General features: G+C 51.6%; 1 protein-coding gene across 1 annotated transcript in view; it reads right to left on the bottom strand.

The window, feature by feature from the left end:
• MYH11 (myosin heavy chain 11) overlaps positions 1-19,184 on the bottom strand; it is a 126,774-nt gene that overhangs the window by 67,290 nt on the left and 40,300 nt on the right. The window contains exon 4 of the mRNA XM_047087306.1: positions 6,830-6,857. Coding sequence (XP_046943262.1) covers positions 6,830-6,857 — 28 coding nt within the window. The remainder of the gene's footprint in view (positions 1-6,829; positions 6,858-19,184) is intronic.

The raw sequence follows: 19,184 nt of genomic DNA, 5'->3' as shown, positions 1-19,184 counted from the left end.
GTAAGCCATACTCTTCCCTGCTCCTCTCTGGTACGACGTTAAATCCGTTCACTCAGCAGATGTGGACAAGAAATGCCATGTTCCTACAGATGCCGACGAGCAATGCTGTTTCTTCCTGGGAACCTTGGGAGGTGCGAGGCTCACACACACGCCTGGGGCACAGGTGCTCCAAAGGCTCCCGCCAGCTGCTCACTCTATGACCTTGTTTTATGTGCCTTTCTGTTTAAAGACCCTTTACCATATATATTGTTGATTCGCTAACATCGAACTCATGGCCAACAGCCCTGTAACTCATGTCTGAATGAAGGCCATCCAACCCATGAATTTTCTCTACCGGACATATCCAACCGTCTTGTGCTTAGGAAGCCAACACTTCAGGGCGCCTGGGTGGCTCAGCACCTTAGGCATCCGACTTCGGCTCAGGTCATGATCTCACAGCTCGTGATTTTGAGCCCCGCGCTGGGCTCTCCACTTTCGGGGCAGAGCCTGCTTCGGATCCTCTGGCCCCCTCTCTCTCTGTCTCTGTCTCTCTCTCTCAACCGATAAATAAACATTTTAAAAAAAGGGAAGACAGCACTTCAGCTGGAGGCTTGGGGGGCATTATCAACAGCGAAGTCACCAACCAAAGGCCACAACAATGCAAAAACTGTGGTGCTAAATCTAGCATGTAAGGGACACTTGTTCACAGCCAGAGAGCTGAAACAAGGCGGCAGGGTTCCCTCAGCTGGCAGGCCACTCAGACTTTTCCTGGCTCTGCACGTGTCCTCGAACGCCCCCACAAGCACCATGAGCATCGGTTGGAGGTTACACATACATATCAGCAAGTAGCAATGAATTTGCAAATATGGCATCAGTAAATAATAAGGACCGATCGCACATATATCCTTATATACACGCTTACATTGAGTTCTGAAGTCCGGAAACAATCAAAGCTACAATCCACGGGTGGGGGAGGGTAAATAAAATACGGCATGTCTGGGCAGTCACTAGGAGGAGGGACGCTGGTGTATGTCTGATGAGATACAACACAGTGCGAGGGCACTGCTGAGTAGAAAACACAAGGGCAGACCAGCACGCACAGAAGGCAGCTGGATCCTCCTGGGGAGGGGAAAAGACCCGCGTAGCCCCGGGAACACCGGGGCAGCGTTCTCCTGCGGCAGAAGTTGTCTGGGGCAGAACCACAGCCGCCCCTCAAATGGCGTGAGCCTTCCAATTTGCCACAGTCCCCACCACTCCCTATTGTGCTCCTGGCCTAACCCACCCCTTCCTGTCACCTGCCAGGCTCCCCTGAGCATCTGCCTCTGTCAATCCTGGTCTGGGGATACAAAGAATGTTTGGAAGCAGCTATCTGTAGAACCCCTGGCCACGCCTAACAATGCATCAAGATAATACGGACACACTGATCATGAATATGGATCGCTAGCATTCATTGTCACTCCGGACATTTCTTCCCCTTGCTTTCGCTTTCGTGCCTGAGCAGGAAGTGGCACTTGCGTTCGCAAGTAACTTACAAGTAACAATTCTGTTCGCTGCGCACAAAACGGCATCACCGGGCCCTGCTCTCAGTGCTTTCCGTGAATTAACCCACTGATTCCTCACGACCGCCCTGTGAGGTGGGTATAGTTGTCCATTTTGCAGGTGAGGAGACTGAGGCTCAGACAGGGTAAGTGGCTCTCATGGCAGAGCTGAGTCCAGGACTCCCTTCTTCCCTGTCTAGCTCACGGGCTGCCCCTAAAGTGAAAATCTAGCCTGTCCTAGAGCCAAAATGGCTTCATGCTGACCTGCTCAGGGCATCAAACTGTGGTGACAGTGTCACTTAGGAGCATAAAGGACCCCAGTACCTCCCCCCGCAAAATGCTTTACTTCGTCAGCCAGGAGAGTCGGCTAACAGTCTGAGGACCCCCATCCCGGGCTGGGCTTGCTCCCAGTCGAGGCTCCCCAGGAGCTGAGACCAGGGGCCTCTCTTCAAGCCTTGCAGGCACAGGTAGCCCCAGAAGTCTTTCTGCCACAAAGGCTGCACCCAGGGGTCAGCAATCTGGGGGATGAACCAGACAGTCCCACTGCAAAGTGTGCATCAGAATCTCCAGGACCCCCTAGTCCTCCCCCAGCTCACGCCTCCCTCCCCTTCCGGGCTCCCAAACGGGCCCCAGAGGGGTGGCATTTTAGCTCCTTTCCTCTGCTGGCAGGGACCCTGCTCCCAGGGCCACACCACCCCCTCTCCACCCCAAGGCAGACGGGCGCACGCAGTTCCGATCCAGCCATACCCTCGGCGTCCCCTGCGAGCATGCCTGTGACAGTGTTTGCCTCCCTCCCAGCTCGCTGGCTGGCCTACCCGCTTCTCGAGCGCCCCACACTAGATAAAAATGCGGGAGTGCCCAGCCCTGCCCCAGGCACCGAGTCACAAGACGTGGTATATATACGCAACGGAATATTACTCAGCCATCAAAAAGAATGAAGGACGCCCGGGTGGCTGAGTCAGTTAAGTGTCTGACTCTTGGTTTCGGCTCAAGTCGTGATCTCACCGTCCGTGAGTTCGAGCCCCACATCGGGCTCTGCGCTGACAGCGTGGAGCCCGTTTGGGATTCTCTCTCTCCTTCTTTCTCTACCCCTCCCTGGCTCGTGCTGTTTCTCTCTCTCTCTCTCTCTCTCTCAAAATAAATAAATAAACTTAAAAAAAAAGAATGAAGTCTTGCCATTTGCAATGACATGGATAGAGCTACAAGGCAATATGCTAAGTGAAATAAGTCAACCAGAGAAAGACAAATATCATGGGATTTTACTCACATGTGGAATTTAAGAAAGCAAACAGATAAACATATGGGAAGGGGGGCGGTAGAGAAGAAAGGGAAACAGACCACAAGAGACTCTTAACGATAGAGAACACACAGGGGTGATGGAGGGGGAGCGGGGTGGGGGATGGGCTAGATGGGGGATGGGCATTGAGGAGGGCACTTGTTGCGATGAGCACCGCGGGTTGAATGCAAGTGATGAATCACTGAATTCTACTTCTGAAACCAACACTGCCCTGTATATTAACTAACTAAAATTCAAATTAAAAAAATAATCAAGGGGCGCCAGGGTGGCTCCGTCAGTTAAGCATTTGACTCGAATCAAGCCATGATCTCATGGTTCGTGGGTTCAAATTGACCGCACAGAGCCCGCTTGGGACTCTTTCTCTCCCTCTCTCTCTTCCCCTCCCCCTCCAAATAGAGTAAATAAACTTTAAAATAAATAAACAAACCCTGACTCTGCCCCCCCCCCAAAAAAAAAGTCTCCGGGTGAAGCCAGGGGATCAGTTTCTTGGTCTCTTGAACCAGTCACTAAGGAACTGATGTACAGCCACATCTGGGGACAGAAGTCTGGCAGGACCCACACCCAGGGGTACCTGAGATGGCTTTACGCAGGACATGGTCCAAAAGCAACCTGACCAGGAAAGGGGTGATTGGCTCAGATATCACTACCAAACCCAGAAGCTGAACCTGCGCCGGGTGATGAAGGTCATGTTAGGTCACCTGGATGTCACGTGGATGTGAGGTGCCCCCTGGCACGGTGGGGTGAAGGAGGCACCTCACTCCCGTGTCATTCTCCCCCAAAACCATGACCTCCGACTCATGACCAAGAACATCAGACAAATCCAGACGGAGGGACGTTCTACTAAATCCTCCATCAGTCCTCAAAATCAGCAGGGTCATGAAAACCAGGAACGCCCGAGAAAGTGTCCCAGCCAGGGGACGCTCAGGCAGACATAATGAATCAACGTAATTCTGGATGGGATCCTGGACCAAGATAACACTGGAAAAACCAGTGAAAACTAAGGTCTACAGTTTAATTAATAGTAACATTCCAACGGGGCGCCTGGGTGGCTCGGTCGGTTAAGCATCCGACTCTTGGTTGTGACTCAAGTCACTATCTCATGGTTCGGGAGTTCAAGCCCCGCATGGGGCTCTGCAGTGACAGCACAGAGCCTGCCTGGTATTCTCTTTCTCTCCCTCTTTCTCTGCCCCTCCCCTGCTCGCTCGCTCTCTCTCTCTCAAAAATTGATAAATAAACATTAAAAAAAAAATAGAGCAGGGTGCACCTGGGTGGCTCAGTTGGTTAAGTGTCCGACTTCAGCTCAGGTTATGATCTCAAAGTTTGTGGGTTTGAGCCCCGCATTGGGCTCTGTGCTGACAGCTCGAAGCCTGGAACCTGCTTCAGATTCTGTGTCTCCCTCTCTCTGCCCCTCCCCTATTCATTCTCTCTGTCTCTCTCAAAAACAAAACCATTAAAAAGAGAGCAGAAGGGATAAGGGGAGACGGGATAAAAGCAGGAAGCCTACATGGGAGGGAACACCGGCCATACGTAAAGAACCCAGTGGAAAACCTTTGGAAACACTGTAGTTTTATAAGAAGCAATGTTGTCCCTGGGCTCTGGAGAGTGGCAGAAGGCTGCTGTCAGCCTGAGTCACCTCCCCTGGAGGAGAGAATGACCCAACACTGGCATCTCCCACCACTGAGTCTGAGAAACCCAGTGGGAAGTACAGGGATGGGGGTTCCCAGGTGGCTCATGCAAGCCCCCCCCCCAGACCCTAACAGCACCAGCGTATGTCCCCAAGTGGCACCTCTGGGCCCCTTGAATGGTCAGAAAGATCTGATCTGCCTCTTGTCCACACCCTCACCCCAGCCTGTAAGGCCCTGCTCTCTGACCACATCCTCCTGCCCATCCCCTTCTGACCAGCCCTTTCGACTTCCTCTGTCCCCCAAAAGGCAAATGGTCCCACACCCCATAAACTTTGCCCTTGCTGTTCCCCACATGAAACTCTTCTCCCAAATTCTCCCAGGGTTTACTCATCACAAAGATTTGAGCTCATGCTTTATAAGTGGTTGAGCCAGCATGGGCAGGCTGCACATCTTTTCCCCTAAGCCAATGCACTAAATATAAAAGCCACCAGCCCTGGGAATGGCTCTTCCTAGAAAGAGGGCTTCTTCTGGGGGACATGCTCAGGCCAAACTGATCTCTCAGTTTCTTAATTAGAACATGATGCATCTGACCCCAGGGCCTTTGCACGTGCTGCAACCGCTCCCCTCCCTTCTTCTTTGCCATTTCTGCCCAGCAGAAGAGGGGCACCTGGGTGGCTCAGTCAGTTAAGCATCCGACTCTTGATTGTGACTCAAGTCAGGATCTCATGGCTCAGGTGTTCAAGTCCCGCATCGGGCTCTGCGTCGACAGAACAGAGCCTGCCACAGCGCTACTTTCCTATTTTCCCCGGTTAGAACAACTCCCATTTACACATTCTCCTAGTTCCTAATATATTTCATTCTTTGTAACTTTCACAGTTTGTCATTATACATTTACTTCAGTGATTTAAAAAGTGTGTATGTATTTTTTTTTCTAGTTTCTGAAAGGTCGTCCCTTCACAGTGTGAAGCAATAAATTCAAAGAGCATAAAAGACAAGTATGTGACTATTGTCCTCCTGCTGTTTCCCTTTTGAGAAAAGGGATCCTTGAGAAGAGGGATCCTGTTTATTTTGGGCTCATTCTCATCTGCCTAATGGTCACCAGGAGGCCTGACCCACTCAGTCTGTTGGGTAACAAATGATGGAGGGAGTGATACAGGGGTTCAAGTGGGAGTGACGGGTATGGGCCTCTGGTTGCTGCTGTAACAAATTACTAGAAACTCGGCATCTGTGACCACACAACTGCGGCAGTCAGACGTCTGACACGGATCTCAGTGAGCGAAAACCAAGGTGTTGGCAAGGTTGTATTTTCTTCAATATTTATTTTTGAGAGAGAGAGAGAGGGACCGAGAGTTTGAGAGAGAGAGAACGAGAGAGAGCGCACTAGTAGGGGGAGGGGAGGGGGGGCAGAGGATCTGAAGCGGGCTCTGGGCTCACAGCAGGGCCTGATGGGGGGCTCGAACCCATGAACCATGAAACATGACCTGAGCCAAAGTTGGATGCTTAACCAACTGAACCACCCAGGCATCCCAGCTTGTATTTCTTCCTGGGAGCTCTAGGCAGGAGTCCAGCCCCTTGTCTTTTCCAGCTTCTAGAAGCTGTTCTCATCCCTGGCGTCCTCTCTCTTCAAAGCCAGCAACCTTAGGTCAAGTTCTCACATTGCATCTCTGGCCCTCTGCCCTGATGTCTCCCCTCTCTTCTACTTTTAAGAACCCTGTGATTATATTGGGCCATCTGGATAACCTTGAAAATCTCCCTATTGTAAGGTCAGCTGATTAGCAACCTTAATATCATCTGCAACCTTCACTCCCCCAGGCCACGTGACCTGCCATGGCCACGGGTTCCAGAAGTGAGGATGTGGAGATCGCTGGGCGCCCATCGCTCTGCCCATGACAAGAGGGGTTTTCCTGAATGTCAAAGATTCTCTGAATGGTTCTAAATTGAGTAGTAGCTTCTGACGACGTCTTTGGGCCTTCACCAAAGACACAGCGACCCCAACCACTAAATATGGCACGGATGTGGTTGCTGATCGTGAGAGTTTCGGGCAGTAGTTTAACACATGCCCAGATTTCCTCCCTCACAGAGATGCCCTCTCCCTTCACAGGGCTGTTAGGCAATTAGATGCAAATCCGTCTGTGAAATATTTGCTTCAGGGCCTGGCACGCAGTAAGCGAGCACCAAATGCTCGTTTTAGAAAGGCGGATAGTGCAGAACAAGATGGAACCAGGCATCACTGACGGGTTGGCTGTGCCGGTCTCAGCATGAGGCCATCCGCTGAGTTTGCTCTGGGCCAGCTCCCTTGAACGCATCAAAGAGCCCTGCCCTCAAGGACCTTTTTCTTCAGTAGGTTGGACCTCAACTGTAGAAAAACAGGAAAGATGAGTTCCACTTACGTGCACAGAATGGACTGGTCCTCTCGATCTGAGAACAGAAATGAAAAAGGCCGTGAATTAGAATCAGCTCCTAGCTAATGGCTCTCCCCAGCCCCCCCGCCCCCGTCCTAAACTCCTGCTCACTGGCCCCACCAAAGGTGGCAAGGGGCCAACTGGGCTCTTTGCTCAGGGCACAGGGGACAAGAGCAGAGCCAGGAGGGCAGCAAAGCCCTTTTAGATACTCTTCCCTACCCCTGAGAGTCCTGGAGGCGGCCCCAGAAGGCTGCTGGAGTCTGACTAGTTCAGAAGGCAGTGGGCATCCCAGCCCCACCAGCTGTGGGGGGTGTCCAGGAGCTCACTCTGCCAGATAGAACAGACTGGGGTCCCACTCGGCCACTTTCCAACTCTGTGGCATTGGGTGAATGGTCTTAACCCCTCCGTGCCTCAGTTCCTGCACCTGGAATGTAGGGAAGTGGACAGTTTGGGTTTGAAAACCTAGCATTTTCCTTTTCTGGGAAGACCATCCCGTGTTCCTCTAGGAGACGTGCCCCCGGCCCCACCCCTGGCATCATATACCCCATTTTGGTGGGGCGGCCCCACTCGGTCCCCCAGCCAAGTGGATGGGGACGCACAGCAGGTGGACAGAGCCCCGAGGGGCCTTACTTCCTGCCCCCAGATCCCAAGGAGCCCGTCCCCGCCATTTCTGAGGCCGGATCCCCAGTCTTCCCACCCCATCTGTGAGCCCCCTGATAATCCTGCATTCATTCCTGTCCTAGATAAGGTGCCAAGTTGGTCTCCGTTGCTGACCACCAGAGAACCCAGGCAGGGGACACAGGGCATCGTGAGATTAAACACGATCAAGCAAACGTTACAGATCACCTTCTGCTCTTAAAGTGGCCTCAGAGGATGGAGCCAGGCTCCGGAACCCACTTCCTCTCCTACGAGGGATACTGGGAGAGTTACGGACACCTTCAATCCTTGGCGAATTAACCGTAACTGAGAAATCAGAGCATCCTGTCTGCCGACGGGCAACAGTAGAGTGGAAGGCATTTCTGAAATCCACTCTATGGATCCCCCTCTCCATCTGCACCTCGCCAAAGATCTCCCTAGATCTTGTCCCATCCCCCTCCAAACCCCTCTCACAGCGATCTTCCTGATGCACCGAGCTGCCGATCACTCTGCGACTTAACGCTCTCCCACTTTAGAAGTTTGTCAAAGAGTCCAACATAAATTTACCATGTGATCGGCTCTCCAGTTGTTGGCATATACCCAAGAGAACTAAAAGCCTGTATCTCTGCAAGACGGACCCCCGAACATTCACAGCAGCATTATCGTAAGAGCTAAAAAGTGGAAGGGACCCAAATGCCCGTCACCTGGTGAATGGATAAACAACAGGTGGTCTATTCATACAAGGGAATATCATTCAGCCATAAAGACAGTGACGTACTTGTCACCCAAGCTACAACACGGATGACCCTTGAAAATACTGTGCTAAGTCAGACACAAGAGGCCACATATTGTAGGACTACGTTTACACAAAATGTCCAGAGTGGGCAAATCCATAAAGTCAAAAAGCAGATCAGCAGTTGCCCGGGGCTGGGGGTGGGGTGACTGCAAATCGGCATTTGGGGTTCTGAAACCGGATTAGGGTGATGCTTACATAATACCGTCGGTTTACTAAAAACCTCTGAAAAGTTTACCCTTAAAATGGGTGAATTTTTGGTACGCAAATATTATCTCAATAAAGCCGTCTTTAAAACGCCAGTGCCCTGGGGCACCTGGGTGGCTCAGTCGGTTACGCGTCCGACTTTGGCTCAGGTCATGATCTCACAGTCTGTGGGTTCGAGTCCCGCATTGGGCTCTGTGCTGACCGCTCAGAGCCTGGAGCCTGCTTTGGATTCTGTGTCTCCCTCTCTCTCTGCCCCTCCCCCTCTTGTGCTTTCTCTCTCTTTCTCTGTCTCTCAAAAATAAATAAACATTAGGGGCGCCTGGGTGGCTCTGTCGGTTAAGCCTCTGACTTCAGCTCAGGTCATGATCTCACGGTCCGTGAGTTCGAGCTCCGCGTCGGGCTCTGTGCTGACCGCTCAGAGCCTGGAGCCTGTTTCCGATTCTGTGTCTCCCTCTCTCTCTGCCCCCCTACTGCTCATGCACTGTCTCTCTCTCAAGAACAAATATTAAAAAAAATAAATAAATAAGCCAGTGCCCTTAGAGAAGACCCGTACTCCAGAGCAGGGCACCCAAGGCCTCTGGTGACCAGCCCGGCCCACCTCCCAGCCTCGGCGCCCATGCGTCCTTTACTTCAATGTGCAGTGACCCCACGAAGCGTATTCTTGCTTTTGTTCAGATCGCTCCTGCTGCACAGGCCTTCCTTTCTTTGTTTCCTGACCACCTCCTGGTCCCTCAGCCTCAAAGATGACACCTCTTCCAAGAAGCCTTCCCCATGGAGAGGGAGCCAGGGGATGGCTTGGCTGTAAATCTCCTTCAACAATGTCAACCTTGCACAGATAGGTAACCTTGCTAGAGACACTAAGCCCCAAGAAAAGCCTCCGGCCCCCTCAGTAATGTCGGCCTCCAAGCTCCTCCCAGGCAGACCTTCAGGAGCTGTCACTGGTTCCTGCCCTTCCCTAAGACAGATAGGACATTTCGTGCCCCTGGTCCCATGGTAGTTGTGCTCCCCAAGCACTCGGTCCCAGGTGGGCTTTTTTCCATTGCTTGTGTCTGTGCCCCCACAGGACCATGAGATCCTCAGGCAGAAGCACCCAGTTCTGGAACTCTCTTCCTTCAGTTTCTAGACCTCCCAGCTCCCCAGCCCTGAGCTCCAGATACAGAAAGTTTAGCTTGTTAAAGCCACCCCCCAACCTAGAAGAAGGGCACTTCTTGATGGGGAAGCTCAATCTAGGTGCGAAAAATTGACTCGTTTATTCATTCATTCAACAGATACTTTCAGGGTATCTACCATGTATCAGACATGATGGCGAGCCCTAAAAATATCCCATAGTAGCAGGTAATACATAGCACTTCCTCTGTGCCAGGCCTCGTTTGAAGCACTGACCTGTTTTAACACATTCAGCCCTCGCACACCCTAGAGACAGGTTATCTTATTCCTATTACACAGATGAAGAAACTGAGGCACACAGAAATCTTAAAAGTTGCCCACAGTTACACAGCAGTGGATGAGGCAGGATCTGAACCCAGCACCTACTATTTATTGGGACAGACACAGTGGCAGGCACTTCCTACGTGTGACCTTTGATCCCGACCCTTTCCAGGTTGAGGTAACAGAGGGTGGGTGGCCCAAAGTGACACGGCCACTTCGGTGACCAACTAGGGTTTTGAAGCACTATGGGTCAGAGTGTGGGCTCTTTCTGCTTCCTGCAGTACAGGAGATAGAGCGTGGGTCCTGAGGGGCTCAGGCTGCAGGAGATCCGGGAAGGTGCTGGAGGACAAGGCAGCTTGGGGAGACCAGCACGGACCCAGCCACGTGAAGGAGTGAGGGCTATTCCCAGGCCAGGAAAAAGCTATGCTCAAGTCTAGGTGGGAGAAGGAACCCAGGCATGAAAGGGTCTCTGCATTGGAAGGATCCACTTCCCAAGAATTGGATCCTAAATCTGTAAACCTGTCCTACCACCACTGTCATGGTCGGTCTAAGAACCATCTCATGCGGCCCACATTGTCTATCTCCCTATACTGGAAACAAGTTTTACTGTGGAAGTCGGGGCTTGTATGTTTTGTTTAACATTGTATCTCCAGCACCTGGATGGACGGATGGATGGATGGATGCATGCATGCATGCATGGACAGATTAATTGGTAGATACGTGGATGGATGGATGGACGGATGTATGTATGTATGTATGTATGGATGGAAGGATGGATGGACGGACGGGTGGACGGATGGATGGATGGACGGATGGATAGATGCATGGATAGATACATGGATGAACAGATTAATTGGTAGATACATGGATGGATGGATGGATGGATGGACACATGGATGGATGGATGGATGGATGGATGGATGGACAGATGCATGGACGGATGGATGGATGGATGGATGGATGGTTGGATGGATGAATGGATGGATACATGGATGGACAGATTAATTGGTAGATACATGGATGGATGGATGGATGGATGGATGGATGGACACATGGATGGATGGATGGATGGATGGATGGATGGATGGATGGATGGACAGATGCATGGACGGATGGATGGATGGATGGATGGATGGATGGATGGTTGGATGGATGAATGGATGGATACATGGATGGACAGATTAATTGGTAGATACATGGATGGATGGATGGATGGATGGATGGACACATGGATGGATGGATGGATGGATGGATGGACAGATGCATGGATGGATGGATGGATGGATGGATGGATGGATGGATGGTTGGATGGATGAATGGATAGATACATGGATGAACAGATTAATTGGTAGATACATGGATGGATGGATGGATGGATGGATGGATGGACAGATGCATGGATGGATGGATGGATGGATGGATGGATGGATGGATGGTTGGATGGATGAATGGATGGATACATGGATGGACAGATTAATTGGTAGATACATGGATGGATGGATGGATGGATGGATGGATGGACACATGGATGGATGGATGGATGGATGGATGGACAGATGCATGGATGGATGGATGGATGGATGGATGGATGGATGGATGGTTGGATGGATGAATGAATGGATAGATACATGGATGAACAGATTAATTGGTAGATACATGGATGGATGGATGGATGGATGGATGGATGGATGGACAGATGCATGGACGGATGGATGGATGGATGGATGGATGGATGGATGGTTGGATGGATGAATGGATGGATACATGGATGGACAGATTAATTGGTAGATACATGGATGGCTGGATGGGTGGATGGGTGGGTGGATGGATGGATGGACAGATGCATGGACGGATGGATGGATGGCTGGATGGGTGGATGGATGGTTGGATGGATGAATGGATAGATACATGGATGAACAGATTAATTGGTAGATACATGGATGGATGGATGGATGGATGGATGGACATATGGATGGATGGATGGATGGATGGATGGATGGATGGACAGATGCATGGACGGATGGATGGATGGATGGATGGATGGATGGACACATGGATGGATGGGTGGGTGGATGGATGGATGGACACATGGATGGACGGATGGATGGATGGACAGACGGATGGATGGAACTGGAGAATGCCATTCCTGTGTGTCACTGGGGAGCAGAGAGGACAGTAATGACCCTATCCAGAGGGGCCGTTTATGTCACAGAAAGATGTGGCCCACCGCAGGGCAAGGTGAATGGGATGAATGAGCAAGCTCCATGGATCCTATGACACCTCCAGTCAGTCTTCCTTTTCTTCTCTCAGATTACAGACGGACATCTTGGTGGCCTGGCCGAGCCAAACCCTCACAGCAAAAGGCAGAAGCACCAAAAGACTATTTATTTTGTCTTTCTTGCTCTCACATTTTCCACCTTGAGGGGTAGCATGGGCCTCAGCTGCCTGTGAGGGCCACGTTCAGGGGGTGTGGAGACACTCCATTCAGGCAAGCCCGACCTCTGAGCTGAGGCTAAGGGAAGGCCCTTGCAGGGAGAAGGGCCCCAGGAACCCGAAGGACAGAGAGACAGAGCGCTCCCCTTCCGCATCGGAGCTCCCTCACCACACAGTCCCCTCTTCCAGTATAGCTGTGCTGACTGCTACCTACACCCCCATCTTCTTCTTCAATTCCTGGCCGCCCCATACCTTTCCAGAAACACCCACACCTGTGTCTAAAGACAGACGCCCAAGTTGGTTACTCCAACAACATCAGTAGTAGCAAAGGCCAGAAGCAGACTATTTAACTGGCCCGTCCACTGAAGAACAGTTAGTTAAATAACTGTTAGTACTTAAATTCTGGCACTGCCGTCTTATGGCACATTAGGCAGCCAGGAAAAAGAACCAGGGAGGCGTTTACAGACTGACGCAGAACACTCTCTACACCAAGATATATTAAGCTAAAAATCAAACAGCTAGGAAACACAGCACTATGACTTTTGTGTTTTAAAAAGAGGAATATACGTACACATGCATGCAGACACATGCCCACACACACACGTACGTGTATATGCACACGCACCCTCAGATACTTGTATATGCATCAGATATATTGCAAAGACACACTCTAGATGTGGCCAACAGTGGCTGTCCCCGAGGGGAGGGTCTGAGGGACTGAGAATCAGAACAGGAGGGACCCTTCCTGTCACTCCGTCTGCTTCTAACCTGGTCATGTTGGTGATGGGAGCAGGCACAACCATTCCCTCATTCCACCAAAGAATGGTCAGTGAAAAAATACTCTTTACTGCTCTTGAGGAAACCATTCTAACCCCAAACCTTAGGACAGAGGAGAGGAACAGTGGTCACCCACGATGCCCCCCAGCGGCTCCCCCCTCCAGAGTGCTCATTGCACCTGTGTGGAGCTCCTTCGGGACAGCGACCCATCCAATTCCCATGGCAGCCCCGGAGGTGGGCACTGACATCACCCCCATTGTACAGATGAGGAAAACAGAACGCAGAAGTGGGGTGAACGGCCAAGGTCACCGTGGCCTCCCAAAAGAGAGGTCTGCTCCGAAACTCAGAAGGTGACCTTATTTAGAGAGAGGGTCTCACAAGCGGAATTAAAGGATCTCCAGATAAGATGACTCCGGACCTGGGGTGCAGCCTAAACTAATAACGGGTGTTTTTATTTCTAAGAGAAAGGAGGATGAGATTAGAGACACAGGGGGAAGGAGGAGGCCGCGGCATAAAGAAGGAGGCAGAGCCCGGAGTGACGTGTCTGCAAGCCCAGGACTGCAGGCCACCATGAGGAGCCACGAGACAGGCATGGCCCAGATTCCCCCCCAGAGTCTCCAGAAAGAGGCAATCCCACCAACGCCTTGACTTCAGGCCAGCAGAGGCATGGGAGAACCAATCCCATGGTTTTTGGCCACGACATTTGCAGCTGCTTGTACAGCCACCCTAGAGAATGGGCACAGTCGCATCCAGATGGCCAACAGGTACATGGAAAGATGCTCAACATCACTCATCATCCGGGAAATACCAATCGAAACCACAATGAAATACCACCTCACACCTGTCAGAAGGGCTGACATTGACAACTCAGGCAACAAGAGATGTTGGCGAGGATGTGGAGATGTTGGTGGGAATGCAAGCTGGTACAGCCCCTCTGGAAAACGGTGTGGAGGTTCCTCAACATATTAAAAACAGAACTACCCTACGACCCAGCAATTGCATTCTTACGTATTTACCCAAGGGATACAGGAGTGCTGATTCATAGGGACGCGAGGGTATTATGCTGCGTGAAATTAGTCAGAGAAAGACAAATATCCTAAGACTTCACTCCTATGTGGAATTTGAGAAACGTAACAGACGAACATAGGAGAAGGAAAGGAAAAATAAGATAAAAACAGAGAGGGAGGCAAACCATAAGAGACTCCTCAATACAGAGAACAAACTGAGGGCTGCTGGAAGGGGGTCGGGGGATGGGCACTGAGGAGGGTACTTTTCGGCAAGAGCGCTGGGTGCTGTATGGAAGTGATGAATCACTGGGTCCTGCTCCTGAAGCCAAGGCTACACTGTATGTTAACTAACTTGAATACAAATTAAAAAGAAAGAAAGAAAATGAAAATGAACACGGTTTCACAGCTAGCAGGTGGCAGGCTGGGACTCAAACCCACGGTCTGTGGGACTCCAAACCCTTTGCTTTTTTGCCACGGCACCGTTCTTTTCTTTCTTCGGAGAACCCACACTTGTGGACTGGTGGCACTTCATCCGGGGGAAGAACAGAAAAAAACCCTTCAGCCTCCCCAGGGCACTGTGGAGAGAGACCGAAGTCAGGGTCACCCCTCCTTATATCTGGGAGATCGGCAGAGGGAGGTGCCTGGCATTGACACAACCACGGGCTCCTTGTTCTGCAATCAGGGAATACGGATGTCTGTGCCTCCAACTTCCCCCCAGGAGGAGAATCTGCTCGGGAACAGAGCAAAGTAAGAAACCCATTAAACACAGACTGAGGAAGCAGGCATGGAGGAGAGGAACCAAGAAGCCTGTGATCAGAGCCAGGCAGGGAGAGACCGCCCTCGGGCTGGCCCGCACAACCTCCACTCTTTTCAGGAACGATTCTGCGACTACCAACGGAGGGGCTATCTCGATGCATCTGCTTCAGGGGAAAAGGCAGACTTTCCCGGCAGCCCTGGGAGATTTATAGGGTCAGATGCCTGTCCTGGGGCCTTTCCCCCGCAAGGTCCCCAGGAGAGAGGCAGCAGGTCCTAGGGGAAGGCTTAGAAGCTGCCAGGGAGGCTCCACGCTGGGGGCTGCCGGGGACCTCTGGCCGGAGACATTCCCATCGGAAACACACGGCCTCCAAGTGTGGGAAGCTGATAGAGCGACGGCTACGGGCACCAAGAGGGCTTGAAACGGGCACCGCATACCGACCCGCGACTTCCTGGCTCGTCCCGCCTCCTTCCTGAGCCTGGGCTTGTATCTGACACAACAGAGCAGAGCCCTCTGAACGCGGGGAGCAGGGTCCCCTCCGAGCTCTGCACTCCCTGCTTCTTCTGTTCACGCCTCCCTCTTCCTGCCTGATCCGTTCTCTTTCTTCTTCTTTTTGCCATTGAGGTGAAATTCACATAACACAAAATTAACCAAATGAAGCGAATGATTCGGGGGCGTGTGGTCCATTCACAGCATTGTGCACATCTAGTTCCAAAACTAGCCCCAAATAAAGCCCCTACCCATTCAGGAGGCACCCTTCACGCCATACCTCCCACACCTGCTGGCAGTCACTTCACGTAAATACAACGGTACAGTATGGAGCCTCCTGTGTCTGGTTTCTTTCATTTAGCATGACGTTTGCGAAGTTCACCCCCGTTGTGATATGTATCAGAATCCCATTCCTTCTCAGGACTGAATAACATTCCGCTGTACGCGTAGAGCACATTTTGCGTATCCATTCATCCATTGATGGGCATTTGGGTTGTTTCCACCTTTGAGCTGTTGTAAATAGTACTGCTCTGAACATCCAAACACAAATTTTCACTCGAGTGCTCGTTTTCAATTCTTTGGGGTACACACCCTAATCCATTCTTGAAATGGCACCTTGAAAGTCACCTCTTCTATGATTTTCTCTGACGCTATACCTCCCTGCACTTCAGTTGGAGGCCTTTCAACTGCATGCCCCGTCTGGGGCTGCCAGGGGCAGTGGTTCAAGTCGTACACTGCATAACGCTAAGGGGAACCATTCACACTGGTCATTATAGATTTGTATATTTATTAAAACAATGTGGCAGCAGATGAAGGAAAAGTGCCTCGAGAAAGGGGCGCCTTTTTCTATTTCTATAAGGGCACCACATGGCCTAGTGGTGGCCCTGGCTGTGACAGTCCAAAAGCTCCCTCCGCTGTAGCACTTAATTTCACTGTGATCATTGTTTCAACCTCAATACTTCTTAGCGGGGAAGAGTACAGATTATCTGGAATAGTAACGGGCCATGTAACAGGCAGAATTTTTCTCTTCCGCCTTAGTAAAACTTATGCTACTTTATATTATTTATAATAGCCCCAAAGTAGAGACAATAAAGACATCTGTCGACTGCTAAATGGATACCCAAAATGCAGTGCATCCATACAATGGAGTATCGCTCAGCCATAAAGAAGAAATAAAGCCCAGACACTGGACACAATGTGGATAAAGCCTGAAGGAAGCCATGACGCTCAGGGCAAGAAGCCAGGCACACAGGACCACATAGTGTCTCATTCATCCCACAGATAGGATATTTCCAGAACAGGCAAATCTAGAGACACAGAAAGTAGACGAGGTATCCCGTGGAACTAGAGGCACGACTGGGAAGTGACTACCCACGGGCACACGATTTCTTCGTGGGGTGAGAGAAATATAAAATTAGATGGTGCTGTGGGGCACCTGGGCGGCTCAGTTGGTTAAGTGTCCAACTCTTGATTTCAGCTCAGGTCAAGATCTTGCGGTTCATGGGACGGAGCCCCGAGTTGGGCTCCACGCTGACAGCTTGGAGCCTGCTTGGGACTCTCTCCCTCCCTCTCCCTCTCTCTCTGCCCCTCCCCTGCTCACGTTCACATGAGTCTATACACACATGCTCTCTCTCTCTCTCTCAATATAAATAAACGTTTTAAAAATAAATAAAGCATACCACAATAAACCTTTTTAAAAACACTATGTTAATTTTACACCATCTCTGAATTAAGAGATCGGACTCCTTCAACAGAGCTATTCATTTTTCGGAGGTTTCAAAACTGCTTTTCACGCTTCTCCTACTAGCCTGTGAGCTGCTGGAGGTCAAGAGCTGGCCCTGATTCCGGGGGCCGGGAACAACGCCGGACACATAGGAGGTACTCAAGAAATGCTAACTGATTGGCATCTCGCTCTCTCTAAGGCAGTGGAGACCGAAGCAATGGGAAACACTTATGTCTGTGTTCACATAACCCCTTGGCAAACAAGTCCTGACCCCCGACTGTGTGCCAGCCACCGGAAACCTCAAGTTCACTAAGACCTACTCAGTGTGCTTTTGAGAGACTGACGATCCAGTGTGGGAGTCAGATGGGTAGAGCAATGACTTCAGAAAGTGAGGAAATGCTGCGGGCACCTGGGTGGCTCAGTCGGTTAAGCGTCTGACTTTGGTTCAGGTCATGATCTCACGGGTCACGAGTTCAGACCCCGCGTCGGGCTCTGTGCTGATGGCTCGGAGCCTGGAGCCTGCTTCGGATTCTGTGTCTCCCTCTCTCTCTGCCCCTCCCCTGCTCACACTCTGTTTCTCTCTCTCAAAAAATGAATACACATTTAAAAAACATTAAAAAATAAATACATAAAGCGAGCCGATCCTACGATGGGTATTTGCCCAAAATACTGTGTAAGACAACTAGCTTGGCAGCTGCCTGAGAGCCAACAAGTCTTCTCAGCTGAAGCGATTCTGCGCTACCTGGAGAAAGATGTGTAGCGTTTCCCCAGGAGGAGACACCAAAAAAGCAGAGCATCTCAAGCACGGGGCCTGCGCCACAGGAGGTCAGAGATGGAAGGGACACCGTCCGGGAGCAGAGATCTGCAGGGCCGGGGCTGGCATGCCAAGGTCGCTCAGCCCAGAGACCCGGCGTTCCCCTCACCTCACACGCACCCCTGCACGCCCCTCCCTCCCCCACACTCGGGGTCCGGCCTTGGGCGTGCAAGTCTGCGAGTGAGATTTCCGAGCAGATGACGGGCTCCAGCGGTCCCTCCCCCGAAGCTGGCCTGAAGATTCTCAGGGGACGCCCAGCCCCCCCACAGACCAGCTATTTCGGCCCGATCCCAAACACAAGCTCGTGGTTTATGGCTGGGAAGCCAGAGGCCTGCAGGCTGACCATAAAAGGAGAAAACAGACCCAGGCTCACTGCTTCTTTTCCTTCCCATGCCAAGCTGCTGTGGGACCCAGCGAGAGGGCAGCGGCCAAGCCCGTGTCCCTTAGGGTCACCACTACCCACCCCGCCGCCCCTCACCGCAGCCAGTCAAGAAGGGAGGACACAGGCCCCGCCGTGTGCAGAAGAGAAGGAGCCCCCCTAGTGCCACGTGTGAAGGCCATTGTCGGAGGATTCCAGACCCACGGTGAACGTCAGTGCTGGGCCTCAACTGCGGGTCCTGGCATGACAGCTAATGCTTATTACACCTGCTGCGAACAGGCACCATGTTCCCCGTGCACTTGTGAACCCTTGCAACAACTGGGGTGGGCACAGTGATTAGCCTCACGGGGCAAGAGAGGAAACTGGGGCACAAAGGAGTGGGTGCATCGGCAGAACAGGGATTTGAACCCAGCTCAGGAGCTGATGCCCGAACCCACCACCCTGGAGGTCAGGGCCCTTCTCTTTCTCTGGTCTTGGTCTGCCACCTTCTCCCCCAGCAGAGTGGGCAGCAAGAGATTCTGAGTGGGAAGAGACATGCTCTGAGGGTTCATGCAGGACCCAGCAGGAATTTTCCAGACCTACCCAAAGCTCTGGCATCTTTTTGTTTGTTTACTTATTTTGACAGAGAGGAAGCGAGCAGGGAGGAGCAGAGAAAAGGGGAGAGAGGGAGGGAATCCTCAATGCCAGGGCAGAGCCTGACGTGGGGCTTGAACCCACCCACTGTGAGATCACGACCAGAGCCGGAATCAAGAGTCAGATGCTTAACCGACTGAGCCACCCAGGCGCCCCAGGTCTGGCGTCTTTTCTTTTTTAATTTTTTAAGAAAATTTTTCATCTCGGGGCGCCTGGGTGGCTCAGTCGGTTGAGCGGCCGACTTCGGCTCAGGTCATGATCTCGCGGTCC

This window comes from Lynx rufus, unplaced genomic scaffold (genome assembly GCF_022079265.1).
Source record: "Lynx rufus isolate CCGP_SWC_20201006 ecotype Redwood Valley unplaced genomic scaffold, mLynRuf1.p SCAF_23, whole genome shotgun sequence".
Lineage (NCBI taxonomy): Eukaryota > Metazoa > Chordata > Mammalia > Carnivora > Felidae > Lynx > Lynx rufus.
Note: the sequence above shows the minus strand (reverse complement) of the source record. Positions and strands in the feature narration are given on the sequence as shown.